Source organism: Trichogramma pretiosum, unplaced genomic scaffold (genome assembly GCF_000599845.2).
Source record: "Trichogramma pretiosum strain Unisexual culture from Peru unplaced genomic scaffold, Tpre_2.0 scaffold90, whole genome shotgun sequence".
NCBI lineage: Eukaryota > Metazoa > Arthropoda > Insecta > Hymenoptera > Trichogrammatidae > Trichogramma > Trichogramma pretiosum.
Window position 1 is genome coordinate 195,487 of NW_019641031.1, and position 14,247 is coordinate 209,733.

Below are 14,247 nucleotides of genomic sequence, written 5' to 3' on the forward strand. Positions count from 1 at the left end.
GCGTGTGTGCATAAGCTCGCGCAGTCTCAAAAGTAAAAGTTGGAACGCTATATACAACTGCGACTGTACAACTTTTACGCGCTTATACGAAATTACCACTCTATGTGTGTGTGTGTGTGTGTGTGGCTGTGTGCCTCTGTCGCATTTTCCACGAGTCTCCTATATAGTGTTATTTCCTTGTTTAAAGTTTCGGATTCGAAAAACGGCCGAGTCGACGTTGTATTCATAATTTATTTAGTACATCTCTGCCGATAAACGTCAAGTAGCACAGCTTGTTAAAACATTATTTTTTTTTTGCAATTATCTTAGACTTTTGAAGCTTTCCGGTATCGCTCTCGACTTCTCGAGTAATTTGCGTCTGTGCTCTATCCGTGGAATTTTTTTATTTCCTCCTTCGTCTGAAATTATTTATTATCGCTCGATTAGACAGAAGGCAAAAATTCAGTTAATTTTCGTTTGTTTGTCCAGCACTCACCAAGTCGGCGAACTGATTGATGCCCAAAGTGTAACTGACTTCACCCTTGGCGTACTTGGCGTTATGCTCTTCTATCAATTTTTTATTGTCTAAGAATATTTTCATCCTTTGTTGGTCCTCGTCTCCCTCGTATTTTTTATTGAATTGCGACTAAATCAAAACGATACAACCCGTTCAATATGGTATACGAAGAAAACAATTGAAACGTAAATAAACGAAATCGTGATGAAATTTTTGGTGGCGAGCTTACTTTGAAATTTTCCCATTCTTTGGCCCCTTCCAGATCGGCAAGTATACTTGATACGAGGATTGCGCACAGCAAAGCGACAGCGATAAATTTCATTGTTGTCGACGAACTAAAAAATTCACGCGCTTGCAGTTTCAAACTTTTGTCTTTTGAGGTAATCAATATTACTGCGAGGTTGTTATAAAACCTCGGACTGACTGGTACATAAATTACGAAGATAATTTTTATCTTAGCTAACGAAAGAAAAACAGATTTGATGCAATAAAAGTTTGCTTGTGCTTAATTTATTGTTATTGCCAAGTAGTATTTAATAATTTTCTTTATCTCTAAAAAATAATTCAACTTTACACACGTCTTTTTACTCGAGTTGGGTTATTTCAAAAATTTATCATAAAAAAAAAAAAAATTAAACTTCGTAAATGTTTTAACATTAATCGAGAAAAAAATTCTAGTATAATATAGAATAGTGAAAAAATCCAACGTATCGGTACCTTGAAAGACGGCAGCAGCTATTTTACTCGGGTAAAAGTTCATCCACGACTGGCGGAATGCGTCGAGAAGTACGAGCCGACCGAATAAATTGTTACAGATTCATAACGCGACGAATCGCCGCATCGAAGTCAAAGAGCAAGTGTAAAAAATGTATGGCCGATATCGATAAAAGTTTATCTACATTTAGTTGGCCTTTCTCTCGCCTTCGCTCTATATAGAACGCGGTTTATATTTTGTTCGATTAGCGGCGTTACACTGTATACTTTCAATCGTCGGCGTAAGCTTCGAGTTCGTCGAGAGGTGTGTGTTATATTATGAACTTTATAATTTTCGATAGTGAAATATAAAAGTTACAATGTACAGCGGGTAGAGATTACACGGTGAAACATTGCAACAGCGGTTAAACTTGCATACGAACGTACGATGTAATATTCAGAGGCAACTATATATAAGTAATGGATTCGCTCTGGAGTTTCCTAGACTCGCGTGCGTTTGTGCCGTTAACAGCTGTATTCGCTTTCGTCTGTGACAGGGATGACGTTCCTCCGCAGTCCCGAGAATTAGCACAACGACGACGACGACACGAGAAACGCCACATAATTGAACCGCAGAACGCTGTATAAACTATACGGCATCGTACGCAGGCAGTAGAGCAAACGCGTGTAATCGTCGTCGCTTATTCATCATAAAAACTCGATGGCCCTTATATAATCTTTGGAATTTCGAGGAAGCGAAGGGATTTAAAAACCGAGATTCAAAGACGGAGTACAGCTGGATCAGGTTTTTAAATCCGTCAAAGCGTGACGCTTGCTCAGAACCAGGAAACTGCGTCTCTGCCGGTCTGTTGCATATTGTAACAAGGTCCTGCACTCGTCATATCGCACGCGCGTATTATGCCACGTTGCGATACGTAAGTATATATATGCAGCAGCAGCAGGAGGCAGAGTGCATATGCATCCCGTTCGACCGCCGCTCGTATCACATTGCGGTTACGAGGGGATCGTCGGCTAGAGAATGCGAGTATACACGTATAGCTATGTATAGCATAGACGAGAGCATCTTTTATGATACGGAGCACAAGTCCCGGCCATGTGCTACGGCAGATGTGATGCTTATACCGCTCGTGCCTCATACCATATATGTACCGAGCGATGAAGTACGCAGAGGTAATGCGCCGAGCTGCAGCCAGGCAGTCTCCCCGATAACGACTGCCCCGTAATGTAGACGACTAACTATGATTACGCGCTTCGCGATTACGGTATATATGTCGGCCAGGGCGCCGAGGCACGGGTGCAGGACCTAATGAAAAGAACGTATTTGCGTAGCATTATATTGAAGCGAAGAGAGCTGATCCCAGCCGCACGCGATTCGTGTCGGGGCCAGGCTCGTTATTGCGCTTCCACGCACCGCTAAACGACTTCTGCGCACGTCGTACTTTTTATTTTCAATGCGCAAACTTTTGCTCGCTCGCGGCTCGTTGCGATTATAATCGACGCGTGTGCAAAGCTCTTTGCTCCGCGTTAATGTATCGCGATCTATATATATATAGCTTTAACTTTTCCTCTTCCCGAAAAAAAAGTGCGCCGGAATTCCGATTCGATTAATTTAATGAATAGCCCAAACACGATTACGCGCGCGCTAATGCATTGTTCAAAACTCTGCGCAGCAAGCTGCTGCATTTCGCCGTAGTTACGCAGAGATTTGTGTGCCGCTGTTTATCGAACTTATTATATATTCAAAATTGCGAGTGTATGCTGCTGCTGCTGCGCTCCCGAGACGGTGTAACTAAATCATACGCATTCATCTTGAAAGTTTCAGCCCCCCGACTTCGTTTATATATAATTCATTTGCGAAATGTTCTCATTCCGCTACCTATGCTTTTAGTCGATGCTTTATGTACTTTATTACGGCCGTACGTTATATATTTATTCCAACGTTAAATGTCACTGCGTAAACACGCCAACGTGAAATGTAACGTATTGAGCTCCGCGCACTCCATTCGACGCAGATAAAATACATTGAGGCGCTTTCGACGCTTTTCGCCCCGGACACCACGCGATGTTTCTATATGCATTCGTTTACATGACGTACAGCATATTGATATAAGAGATGCGCCAAAGTGATAAGGCAAACGCGTACGACGTATAGATACAGCTGGACGAGGCGCGATAGCTATGTAGAGCAGGAAAAATGTAGGTGCCCCTATCGGCTACCAAAAAAATAAACGCAAAACTCAAAATTGTATACAACTCTACGCCTCGATTCGCTAGAAATAGTATATCAAAAATGAATCTTCATTGGAAATTAAAGGATTTGACAAGTCCACATTACGATGTATCGGAATCGTTTAACTGATACACAGCGCGGTTTAGGGATTCGCACACGCACACTCACGCGCGTGTAACATTATAATCTGCGCAGGGCCGCCGGAAAATCACAAATCACTCACCGAGCTGACATCGATCGCCGCCCCGTCCCAGGGGACACTGGCATCTCTGCACCGGCGTTTGACCTCGCGATATTTCATTCGCCGTAGTGCCCAGCAGCTCGATGTAGCAGCTGCCACCCGGTCCGCAGTCCAGTGTGCAAGACGGCTCCATCAGGGCCGTCGTGCTCGTTCGAGTTTTCATCGTCATAGTCTGCTCCGTCGTCGACGATGACGACGACGGCTGCTGCTGCTGCTGCTTCATTTCTTGCTCGTCGCTTTCTAGCCGAGAGATCTGAGTGCAAAAAACAAGAGTCGAAAATTGAATTTTGGGAAAATATCTTTCTTTTTGTTAAAAGTGTTATTTCAAAACTAGGTCATGCGAATCTTAGCATTTTCTGTTTGAAACGTGGAATGATGAAATTAATCGGGATAAACGCTCACCTGCGACGTCAATGACAAGGCCTCGTCCTCGCCTATTTCATTCGCTGCCTCTTTGTCATCGTCGTCGTTTTCGTCGTCGTCGTCGTCGTCATCGTCTTTATTATTTTCTTCCGGGTCGGACTCGTTCGAGTTACTTCCATTGGCACTGGCGGCGGCGGCACTGCCAGCGGCGGTATCGCTGCTGCTCGATGGCGAGTCGAGATGTATCGTGAACGAGGCGCCTCTCATGTAGAGAACGTCGTCGTCCTCGTCCTCTTCGCTGCTATCCGAATCAACTTCGTCCGAGAGATTGTCATCGTCGTCGCCGCCATCGGAATTATCGTCACCGATATCCGAGAGCTCGCTCATTTCGCTCGTCGCTCCCGAAGTAGAGTTCAGCTCTGCGTAGAAGAAATTAAAAATGAGAAATCTGGTTAAATTTTAGAGGCATCTTTTACGTGATGATACTATTATGCCCATTTTTAACTGTCACGGAGAGAAATACTATTTACCTCTCTGTACCGACATGTATCATTTATACATCTAAATATACTTTATTATTTTCGTTAACACAATCGTAGATTTATTTAGTTCCACAATTTTAATTAACAAATATCAACAAATTCACTACAAATGGTAGACAAACGATATTCAAGCTATCTATTTCTTTGTATTTATAACAATCGCACATCTTTTCTGCCACTTGCGAGAATTGACCATACTCCATCTGTTGGCGAAATCGAAAAGCTTTGATTGTTACAGTTAAAAACTGTTACCGTGCAAAATAATTTTTGAAATATTCATCCTCACATTTTCCCATAATATATAGTAAAATTGCTACATATCAATTTTTACTATGTAATAAAGTAATTTTTAGAATATCTCATAAATATTTTTGAACTACAAAGTTACAAAAATAACTCAATATTATAGTAATATTTAGCATTTACATAGTAGAAAACACCCATAATTCGACTCTGGCATACTTGTTCTAGCGAATATAGTAATATTTGCTAGCGAATATGTTGATATTTAATATAGTATTTCTCCCCATGCGGTCAAATAGAATTTGATATTGCGACTTTAGGGTGAATTTTTTTTTTTGAAAATTCAATTTAAAAAAATGACTATTCAGTAAAACAAAAAAATGCGCGACGAGGTGTTTGAAAGCAGCTAAACTTGACGAACGACACTCCCCCTCTGTCTTTCTTCCGGACAGTCGCGAGCAACTGCAAGTGTGCAGGTAGGTATAGAACACGGAAACCATGCACCGCTCAAGTTATAACACAGCGTGGATACACATAAAGGCTCGTAGTTGCTGTTGCAACATCGTCTGTGGGACTCTTCTTTTTGTCGGCTATGCATTTTTGCTTCCCTTTTTTCCAGCGCAGCGAGCTGAAAGAGACTCGGCGTAACGGATAGAGCGCGCGAGAGAGAGAGCAGATTTTTCTGCCCTTTCGTCGCTCTGTGTGTTTATGAAAAAAGGAAAGAAAGAAAGAGAGCTGAAGAGGTGCGAGAGGAGGACTATGGGCGGAAAAGCCGCCGCAGCGAGATAACACTAGGCTTTGTTCGATGTTTAGTGCCAGCTACAGCAGCGTAGACGTTGCGAAAGCACACACACACACACAATACAGTAAGGCCAACACTATAGTAGGTTATATAAAGCCAGCTGGCGGGGGGGCTCCATTGACCGCAACTGCAACTAGCAGCTAGAGCGCCGGGCTACAACACCAGGCCCTCTCTACATAGAGCAAGGGTTATAATTTCGAGTGGCGAACGCTCGAGCAAGATGATGGAACGCACGAGTGCAATTGACTTGACGCTGCTGCTGCATACGAGCGGAGCAAGAGGGTGAGAAAGAGCACGGGCACAATGTACGGAACACTGTAGCTGCTACATCGCTCGCCTCTACACAGCTGGGCTACAGCTTGGTCAAAAGCAGCCTCTATCCGGCCTTCCGACCAACAACCTCGAGTTAGTTTATTATGTTAGAGAGAGAGAGAGAGAGAGATTTTCGATTGAGAAACAGAAACATGGCTAAAGTTGATGTATTTCTCCAACATTAAAGGTGAGAGAAAGAGAGAGAGAGAGAGAGAGAGAGAGAGAGAGAGATGTGAAATGTCACCCTCCCAGCCTTCGTCCCTCGCGTCTACATTTAGTTTACGTTTAGTCTACATAGCCAAGTTCGTCTAGCACCCCATTCACTCGGCTGTAATTTATTTAGCTTATTCGGAATTTCATTCGATCGGAGCTCTCAGTCGTCGAGTTTACTCCCTTTATGATGTATCGCGATGTATCGTGTGCATCAACGCTTTATGCAATTAATTAAATGCGTTTGTTTGCGAATGCCGATGTCGCGTGTGCAGCTGTTTTCGTACTAAAATACAGTTTTAGGAGTAAAACTTGATGCTTCTAAATTGTAGCGGGTAATAGTGCTATCCGAAGAAAAGTTATCCATCGGAAAACTCAGAGAAGAGAAATTTTTATGTTTTCCTGCACTCGATGTAGTATTTGACAATGAATAGATAGAGTTTTTGGTTCCAAATAAATTCGTTCATACGTATATACCATTTTATAAATTAACAAACAAACTGAGTACATTACGGAGGTAAATGCCATCACAAAAGGGCCCTTTCGAATGCGTCTGTTTCAAAAAGCATACAAAGGGGTCAACCCTCGAAAACTGGTAATCAGTAAATGGCTCGTATGATCTCTGGAAACGATGTTTGCTCCTAGATTGTATAAATTCAACGAACCGTAGGCCGTCTCTTGTTTGCTTTGTGCACCTTTGAAGATTTTCAACACTACTTACGCTAAAACTTCAAAAAGAAGTGGTCTCATTAGCGCTTTTTCGGTGTACCTTCTACGCCAAACTGTTTTTTATGATACATTTTTTTAAATGCAATATTTGTCATGACGAACAAATATGTATGATTCTATTTAAAAATACATTTATTGCATTTGTTGACTGACGTTGATTTTTAAATTTTTTACAAGTTTCGAAAATCGATGCAACTCGAACAATGGTAGTCAAATAGTTTTATTTTTACGCTGGCAGGTGAAACTTGATAAAATTAAACCGACGTTCGGCTTGAATTTTTATTCAAACTTGTCCAACGGAAAGAGATCAATCTAATTTTGTTGAAAAAAGGCATTTTATGTAAGATTTAAAAAATGTTAGTTTCATAATTTCTAGTGAATCTTGAAAACTCGATGATACGTACTTAAAATGATCAAAGTGCAAATAAAATTTTACGATCATGCACCCATAAATATTATCTATTCTACGTGTCTGAATATCTATATGTACATAAAGCTCTAACATCTCCAGAGTTCAAAGTTAAAGTAGGCAAGCTCTAGTCAGGAAATTATCTCGCGTTCGGCTCGGCTTTGTGAATTTTCAGAAAGTCGACTAATAGATTCAATTGAATCCTCAAAGTTATTAGGCTTTAGGAAATCAAGAGAGCTTTGCAAATTGTTCACGCGTGACCTTAATCTGCAGAATTTTATATTGAACCTATTTATAAGTGAAAAATTTTGCACGTAAAATACCAAAGTAGTTTGTACATCGCTCATCGGATAACTTTACTTTAGCGATTAATTATCATAACAGTGACAAAATGTTGGTAAAAAAACTCTAATTAACAAAGAAAAAAAATTCTAACCGGCTTGATAAGGTAATTTATGGTACAAAGGTTTGAGTAATTATAATAAAAAAAGAGGTAAGACTAAAGAAAAAAAAATTAGGTGATGCGAAGAAAAAAGCTAAATGTTAATTTTTTATTGAATCTCTAAAGAGTCAAGACAGTAGATGAAACCCATGATTTTCATTGGTCCTAGCGGGGTACTATAATGAATTTAAAGCTATATAAATGAATCGAGTAATTAACGATTCACGCAGTGAACCGCGAAACCAAAATGGAACACGTCTGTTACATTAATTCGGACTGACTTATAGGCGGTGCGCAAGCTCATTGATATGGTAAATTCTCTCTCTGGCTGCAGTACTAGCTCGTTTTCCGTTTGCGCAGTTCAGTATGTCAGTACGCAGACTCCACTCTGCGACGTGCTTCCTTAAAAAAAAAAAAAAAAATAGGCAAACGTCCTTGGGCGCATAAAGCGAATGTAAAAGTTGACCCCGAAAAATAAAAAGAGGAGCGGCGCGAAAAAGAATGTTGAAAAAAGACTTTCTTTACTGAGCAGAGAGTCATGCTGAGAATGCATATGGGCGCGATATGCAAAAACGAGGATAATGTAAGAGATGTAATCCAAAAGGCACAGAGCTACGTTCTGCGACTCTGTAAAAAAAACTTAAAACATAAATTCTGCTGGAGTCGGACTTTGCCTTCATTTATATAAAGAACTTGAATCCTAAACTATGAGTGCGAGACTTGGGAGCTAACACTTTTAAATGGCTAAATTTAGGATACGGAAAATGCGAGGAAAAAGTCGAGACACAGAGTAATTGAAACAGAAACTTTTACTTTTTGATACTACGTGAAAATAATAGATAATTTAACTAATTTACATTAAACATAATTTATCTTTCGCAATCAAAGCCTCTGACACTTATTTCTTTCTAAATTTTCAAAGGCACCACTGACAATAGATTAGAAAATTGCTAAACTCACCATCACAACTGTAGCCGTTTTTATGCAACACGAATCCATCTTTGCAGTCGCATTCGTACATGCCGTCGTGGAGCTCGTAACACAACTGCTCGCACGGCGAACCACGACCGCAGCGACCTGGAAAACAAAAACGAAACAAAAAAAAAATTATCAGAAATCCGTTAGAAGAAATGCATTAATTTTACTGCGCTCTAATTTTGCGAATTTGCAAGCAATATACGCGTGCGCCCCCCTGCCGCCCCAAGATTTATGGCCTTCGCAGAGCTGACAGGAAGGAAACTTGCGAGCTTGCGTTTCGGGAATTTTCGCTGCGAAGCCAACGCGACGATGGATACAAATGCTTTTGCAGTGTACGCGCGCCTGCCAGCGGTTAGAATATCGATACTCTCGCGGTATTTACGGCGCCTACACGCCACATTGTTACGTTCGTAGATTCTATTTTTTTTTCACCCCTAAAATTTCATTTTCAGTTCGATTAGATTGATTGAGAAAATACATTATGATGTCCTAGAAGTGACAACCAATGATAAAAAAAAAATATTGGTAGGTATTTTTGCAAAAATATACTCTGTGCAGTTTAAAAATATTTTTAAATATTCGAATGAAGCAGGGGTTTTCAAAAAAAAAGAATGCTTACGTTTGTTTAAATAATTGTTGACATATCAAAATGAAATAACTCAATAAATATTTGAGCTGAAAAATAGAGCGGAATATTTTCCAGGGATAAGGGTGATCGTTGGGTAAATTTGCATTTTGGGCAGTGACAAACAGCTCCACGCAGATGATGATGTACACTGTCCCTATGACAGTGACGTTGATGGTTATTCTGTCGTCGTTGAAAAGTCATTAAGCAGAGAAAATAGCGAGGCGCGAAATTCCGATGCTCTAGCCCCAGTATCTTGAGATTCATTTCCTCGCTTATGTCATTACGCCTGCATACACAGGCCCCACAAAATATATGCATAGCAACTCGCTGGCATTTCGTCTCAATAATCAAAGTTCATCCGGATTCTCGACGCGATGTGTCGAGCTCCTGCTCATTTCCACAAACGTATACTCTGCTCTCGCGTATAGACCAATTTACACATTGCAGTTAAAATGAAAATTCGTTGCTGCTGCTGCTGCTCGCCGAGCAAATGCGTAAAATCGCTCTCTGGTGCGTTGTGCGCTGCTGAACGCACATCAGCAGAGGGAGGGAGGGAGAGCGGATATTCTGTGTCTGAACGATGCAACTTCCTCGCACACACAGTAAGCCCCAGAGTACATTGCCACGTCAGGCTATACGCATTATATTATGACGAATGTGCGTGCGCGTCTAGGTGCGAGCTTACGAATATTCTCGCTGCTGCAACACATAGCTCTAACATTTCGTGTTTGCCCCGTACGGTCGTGGAAAGCCAACTTGAAATAAACCGACAAATAGATTGCGTATGTATGTAACATTTGTATAGAGAATACACGCGTGCATGTGCTGCTGTCGCGATACAAATGAGCGAAGATTATGTGTTTGATTCTCTGTTAAATCGAACGAGACAAATGAATAATTTCCTGCCGACACGATGAATATCGGATTCGGTCGTGTTCTTGAATTTTATCAAATTTTGGGATTTGTTCGTGGCCACTTTTTAGAGGCATAACAGTGGCAATTTTACCGAAAAAAGCTAATGCAATTATATTATAGGTAATTTGGATTTTTCCAGGATTTTTGGAGGATTCATATACGCCGACACGCTTTTAGCGTTCGCTACTAATGCTGAATATAAAAGTTTTTCTTTTGAAATATATTTCTCAATGCACTGAGAAAAAGAGGTACGTCTAAATTTTTCTGAAAAATTTTTTCAAGCGGTCAGAACATTTTGAAGGTCTGTTTTCACTGCAAAATGCAAATGAATATATAGTTTTTACATTAAACATTTTTTTGTCTGTTCTAGGAGTATTATTTATTTTGTAGTGTTGCATTGAAAGTCTTCTGAATGGCCGAACTGGCAAAAAAAGGTTACGTACATTTGAAAAGTTTAAAAAATAGTTAGCTGATTGATGTAACAAATGTATAACAAACCATATTACGAGGAAATCATAGGCTATTTTAAGAAAAGCATTAGTGCCAAATTAAACGAGAGTAACAAGCAGAGAGAAAGCTTTTACAGATGCCTAGAAGTGGAGGGGAAAAAAAGAATGTTTGAAAGAGATGGTTCATACTGTAGAGCAGCAGGCCTCAAGGTTTCAGGCAAGAGCAGTGCCTGGCATATATGCAGGGTAGCACTATAATCCAGCCAGTTGTGAAGTAGGTTAACGGGCTGCTGCTGCTGCTACTCCCAAGTCGTGACTGCGAACGCTCGAGGCCGATCCCGAGTAGTATAAACAGAAAAAGCGACCACGCGCACGTACCACTGCCTCTCTCGCACCTATAACGTATATACATTTTTCAGTATACGCGCCCGTTTGAGGCTTATTACGCGCTGGGCATGCTGTGTCGGTAATATACTCGGTTACGGTCGAGCAGCGCCTCGTACTGAAATCATGCCTACTCGACCTGTAATCATGATTATAGGTCGAGGACACGTAGCGCGCTCTGCCGGCGCTCAGACGTTGCGATCGCTGCCTACAACAGCTACGGCCAAAGTTCTATAACCTGTACCAACTATCGTTTGAGACGAACAGACCCAAAACAAGATGAATTTTAATTCGATGTTTGCTGTTTCCACCAGCAATCAAAAAGAAAGCGACAACGAAAGCGACAGTGACAGTGATGAAATACAAAGTGAAGCTGCCCAGGAAATCCAAAGACTAATAGAAAAAGCAAAATCTAATGTCATACCTGAACAATCCAGACCTCTGTATGAAAAGCAGTACATGATCAATAAATTTTTGAGATAATAAAAATATTTTAAATATACATTTTATCACTCCTCCATAAGTGCATTTATGCATAAATTCTTTATTATAGAACTTTTCACAGCTCGCCTTCGGCTCGCGAAAAAATACTTAAAATTAATCACAGCTCGCCTTCGGCTCGCGAAAAAATACTCAAAACTAATCACAGCTCGCCTTCGGCTCGCAAAACCCTCTTCGCATCAAATCTGTATCATTTGCACTGGGCATTATTTTATAGCTCCTCAAAACGTGCGCTTATGCAGAAAAATTTTTTAGACATCAATGGCTGGTGTAGCGGTGTGATTAGGTCTCGTCGTGTTTGCAGCGTTGGGGACGCCGTAGTGCCTCGGCCGCACGCGGCCTCGGCGCCTACAGCGCCCCAAAGCTGCAAACACAACTCGACCGTAATCACACCACTACCAGCCCTTGATGTGTAAATAACTAAGAGACGTCGTACGACACAGGAGAATTAGCGATCGCTCTCGGCTATCAAGCTTCGAACTCTTGGCCAATATGCTAGGCATATACTGCTTGAGCGAGCAAAATCGTTACAATTGACGGATCTACTTGTACGACTTACTATTACATTTATTCCCAAGATTGTGACTGCATGCGAGCCAAAACTCGACACATCTACATCTTCGTGCTATGATATATACTTTTTGAAGTTACACAAAAATATTCAAGTGATGCATTTATGGTTTTTTTTTTCAACACTCTATTACTAACTGCTACAAAGGCAATGTAAGACGCAGTCGTTTGAATCAAATAATTTAAATCCAAATGAAACGATATTTTCTTGAATTCAATAACATTGCCTAAATGCGGAAACCTTCAATAAAATGTGAAGGGGAAGGAAAAATGAGTATACTGATGATTTTACTGATAATGATTACTCTTTAACTTAAAAACATCAAAAAAAAATTGTTCACTTATTGAGTCTACCATACATGATTAATTTCATTTGTCACTCTTTTTATAGTTTTTTTTTCATTATTTAGTAGCTCACTAATTTTCAGACTAACATTGGAACCTTATTGATTTCTCGAAAACCCGGCATGATGAATGAGAGTACATCGACGAATGGAACGAGTATGAGAAATGAATTAATTAAAACGTTTTGGGGCATAGTGTTCCAGGGGATAAGAGAAAGCTTCGGTAAGGTAACACGAAAATGTAATTAATTTACGTACATTTATATATAAGTAGAGCTTCCATCGTGAACTTAGTTGAAAGCTCTATTTCATTTCGGGAAATGTACTATTGCTAAAAATTCTTTGCGCTCCCAGTGACTTTGAGAAAAAAAATTGCTCGACACAAGAAAGGCATTTTTCTTATTTGAGATATCGTACAGTTGATTTATCTAATGACTTATTCAATAAATGTATAGTTTCATAAAAAGCTTGCATGCCATTTAAAATGTACAAAAAATAGTTTCATTTTGAATTTTGTGAAATATATACATAAATTTGGTTAAAGATCGTCTATGGAATCATGATAATTCTCTGATTGCTTTCAATAATTTAGTCGTGAATCAAATTTACACTTTTCGATTTCGGAATATCTTAAAATTGTTATCAGCAAATAAATTGTGTTTTCTAAACTGATTAACTTTAAATCATCGCATACATTAGGAGAAACATGATATTCTGTTATTTAAAGCTGTGTTAATAAAAGATTATTGTAATATTTTCTTAAAATACATTTTGTGGGCGTTGCTAACTAACATTTAACACCAAAATAGAAAAAACAACCCTCAATGCAACTCTAGCCTAAATTATTCAACTGAACTCGGCCTTGAGGTTCAACCACTGCTACGAAGTCGGGACAAGGAAAAGAGGAGGGGGAGGGAGGGGTGTCGAAACTAGATATGCGCGCACCTGCTCAAATGAAGAAAGCAGAGTTGAGAGTCACTGAGTTGCAAACCTCCCTCAGCCAAGTATCCATGTACTATACTGCTCGGAGCTTTTGAAGTATGCTCGCATACATCTATATCTATGTTGTTATAACTTTATATACGCATTTATATTATTGCTATGGTAACCTGCTATTCAGGCATGTTGAATGTTTTTACAGAAAATAAGTACCAAGTCCTTTCCTTTATTATTCTAAAAGATTCTTTAAGATCGAATTGTGTAACCTAATATAGTTTCGTTCAAACGTCATGAACGGCTTACACAAATAAATAATTGTGCCAAGGCACATTCGGTTTCTGCCAGTTGTACTTTTTTTAGGCTTTTATATGTTAATGTAAAAAAATTATTATAGTTCTACAAAGACTTGAATTTTTCAAATCAAAATCGAAAAATTTACATAATTATATGTAATAACAAATGCAAAAGTAAAAAGTGCATTTTAATAAGGAAATATTAAAAATAGTACGAAAAAGAGTACGAAAGCAATGTATAGATGGAATATTGCTCGAGACAAATTTATTTTAACTAGACTCAACAAGTGCTTTAATACTGATAGCGCAAATTCTTTCTTTTAACGCTTTTTTTAATGGTAGATGTGAGGAGTAAACACTTTAGTTATGATGTTGAATCATTCAGATAGATATTTGAAAAAATTTTTTTTAAATATTTTACTTCGGAAATAACACAACTCCCATTTGATAAAAAGATTTTTCGTTCAGATAGAAAATTTTCTCAGTTTATTAGGCCACTTTTGTCATATTAAG

At 39.5% G+C, this 14,247-nt stretch overlaps 2 protein-coding genes across 3 annotated transcripts in view; both read right to left on the minus strand.

The window, feature by feature from the left end:
* The window catches only part of LOC106657657 (pikachurin), a 79,001-nt gene that overhangs the window by 45,381 nt on the left and 19,373 nt on the right, over positions 1-14,247 (minus strand). For both annotated transcript variants that reach the window (XM_023458040.1, XM_023458041.1), the window contains exons 3-5: positions 8,694-8,810; positions 4,084-4,463; positions 3,664-3,934 (exon numbers count right to left, since the gene is read on the minus strand). In XM_023458040.1, coding sequence (XP_023313808.1) covers positions 3,664-3,934; positions 4,084-4,463; positions 8,694-8,810 — 768 coding nt within the window. The remainder of the gene's footprint in view (positions 1-3,663; positions 3,935-4,083; positions 4,464-8,693; positions 8,811-14,247) is intronic.
* LOC106657658 (crustapain-like) lies at positions 225-1,293 on the minus strand. The gene is made up of 4 exons (XM_014379275.2): positions 1,214-1,293; positions 726-831; positions 476-625; positions 225-398 (listed from the first exon to the last, which is right to left on the minus strand). Exons 2-4 carry the CDS (start codon positions 816-818, stop codon positions 366-368), a joined length of 276 nt encoding a protein of 91 aa, XP_014234761.1. The 5' UTR covers positions 819-831; positions 1,214-1,293; the 3' UTR covers positions 225-365.

Excerpts from the sequence above, each read along its gene's own strand:
- LOC106657658 (XM_014379275.2), bottom strand. The coding sequence starts at position 818 with ATGAAATTTATCGCTGTCGCTTTGCTGTGCGCAATCCTCGTATCAAGT. Across the intron at positions 626-725 it reads AAGAATGGGAAAATTTCAAA|TCGCAATTCAATAAAAAATA; the intron begins GTAAGCTCGCCA and ends GTTTTGATTTAG. Across the intron at positions 399-475 it reads TCAATCAGTTCGCCGACTTG|ACGAAGGAGGAAATAAAAAA; the intron begins GTGAGTGCTGGA and ends AAATAATTTCAG.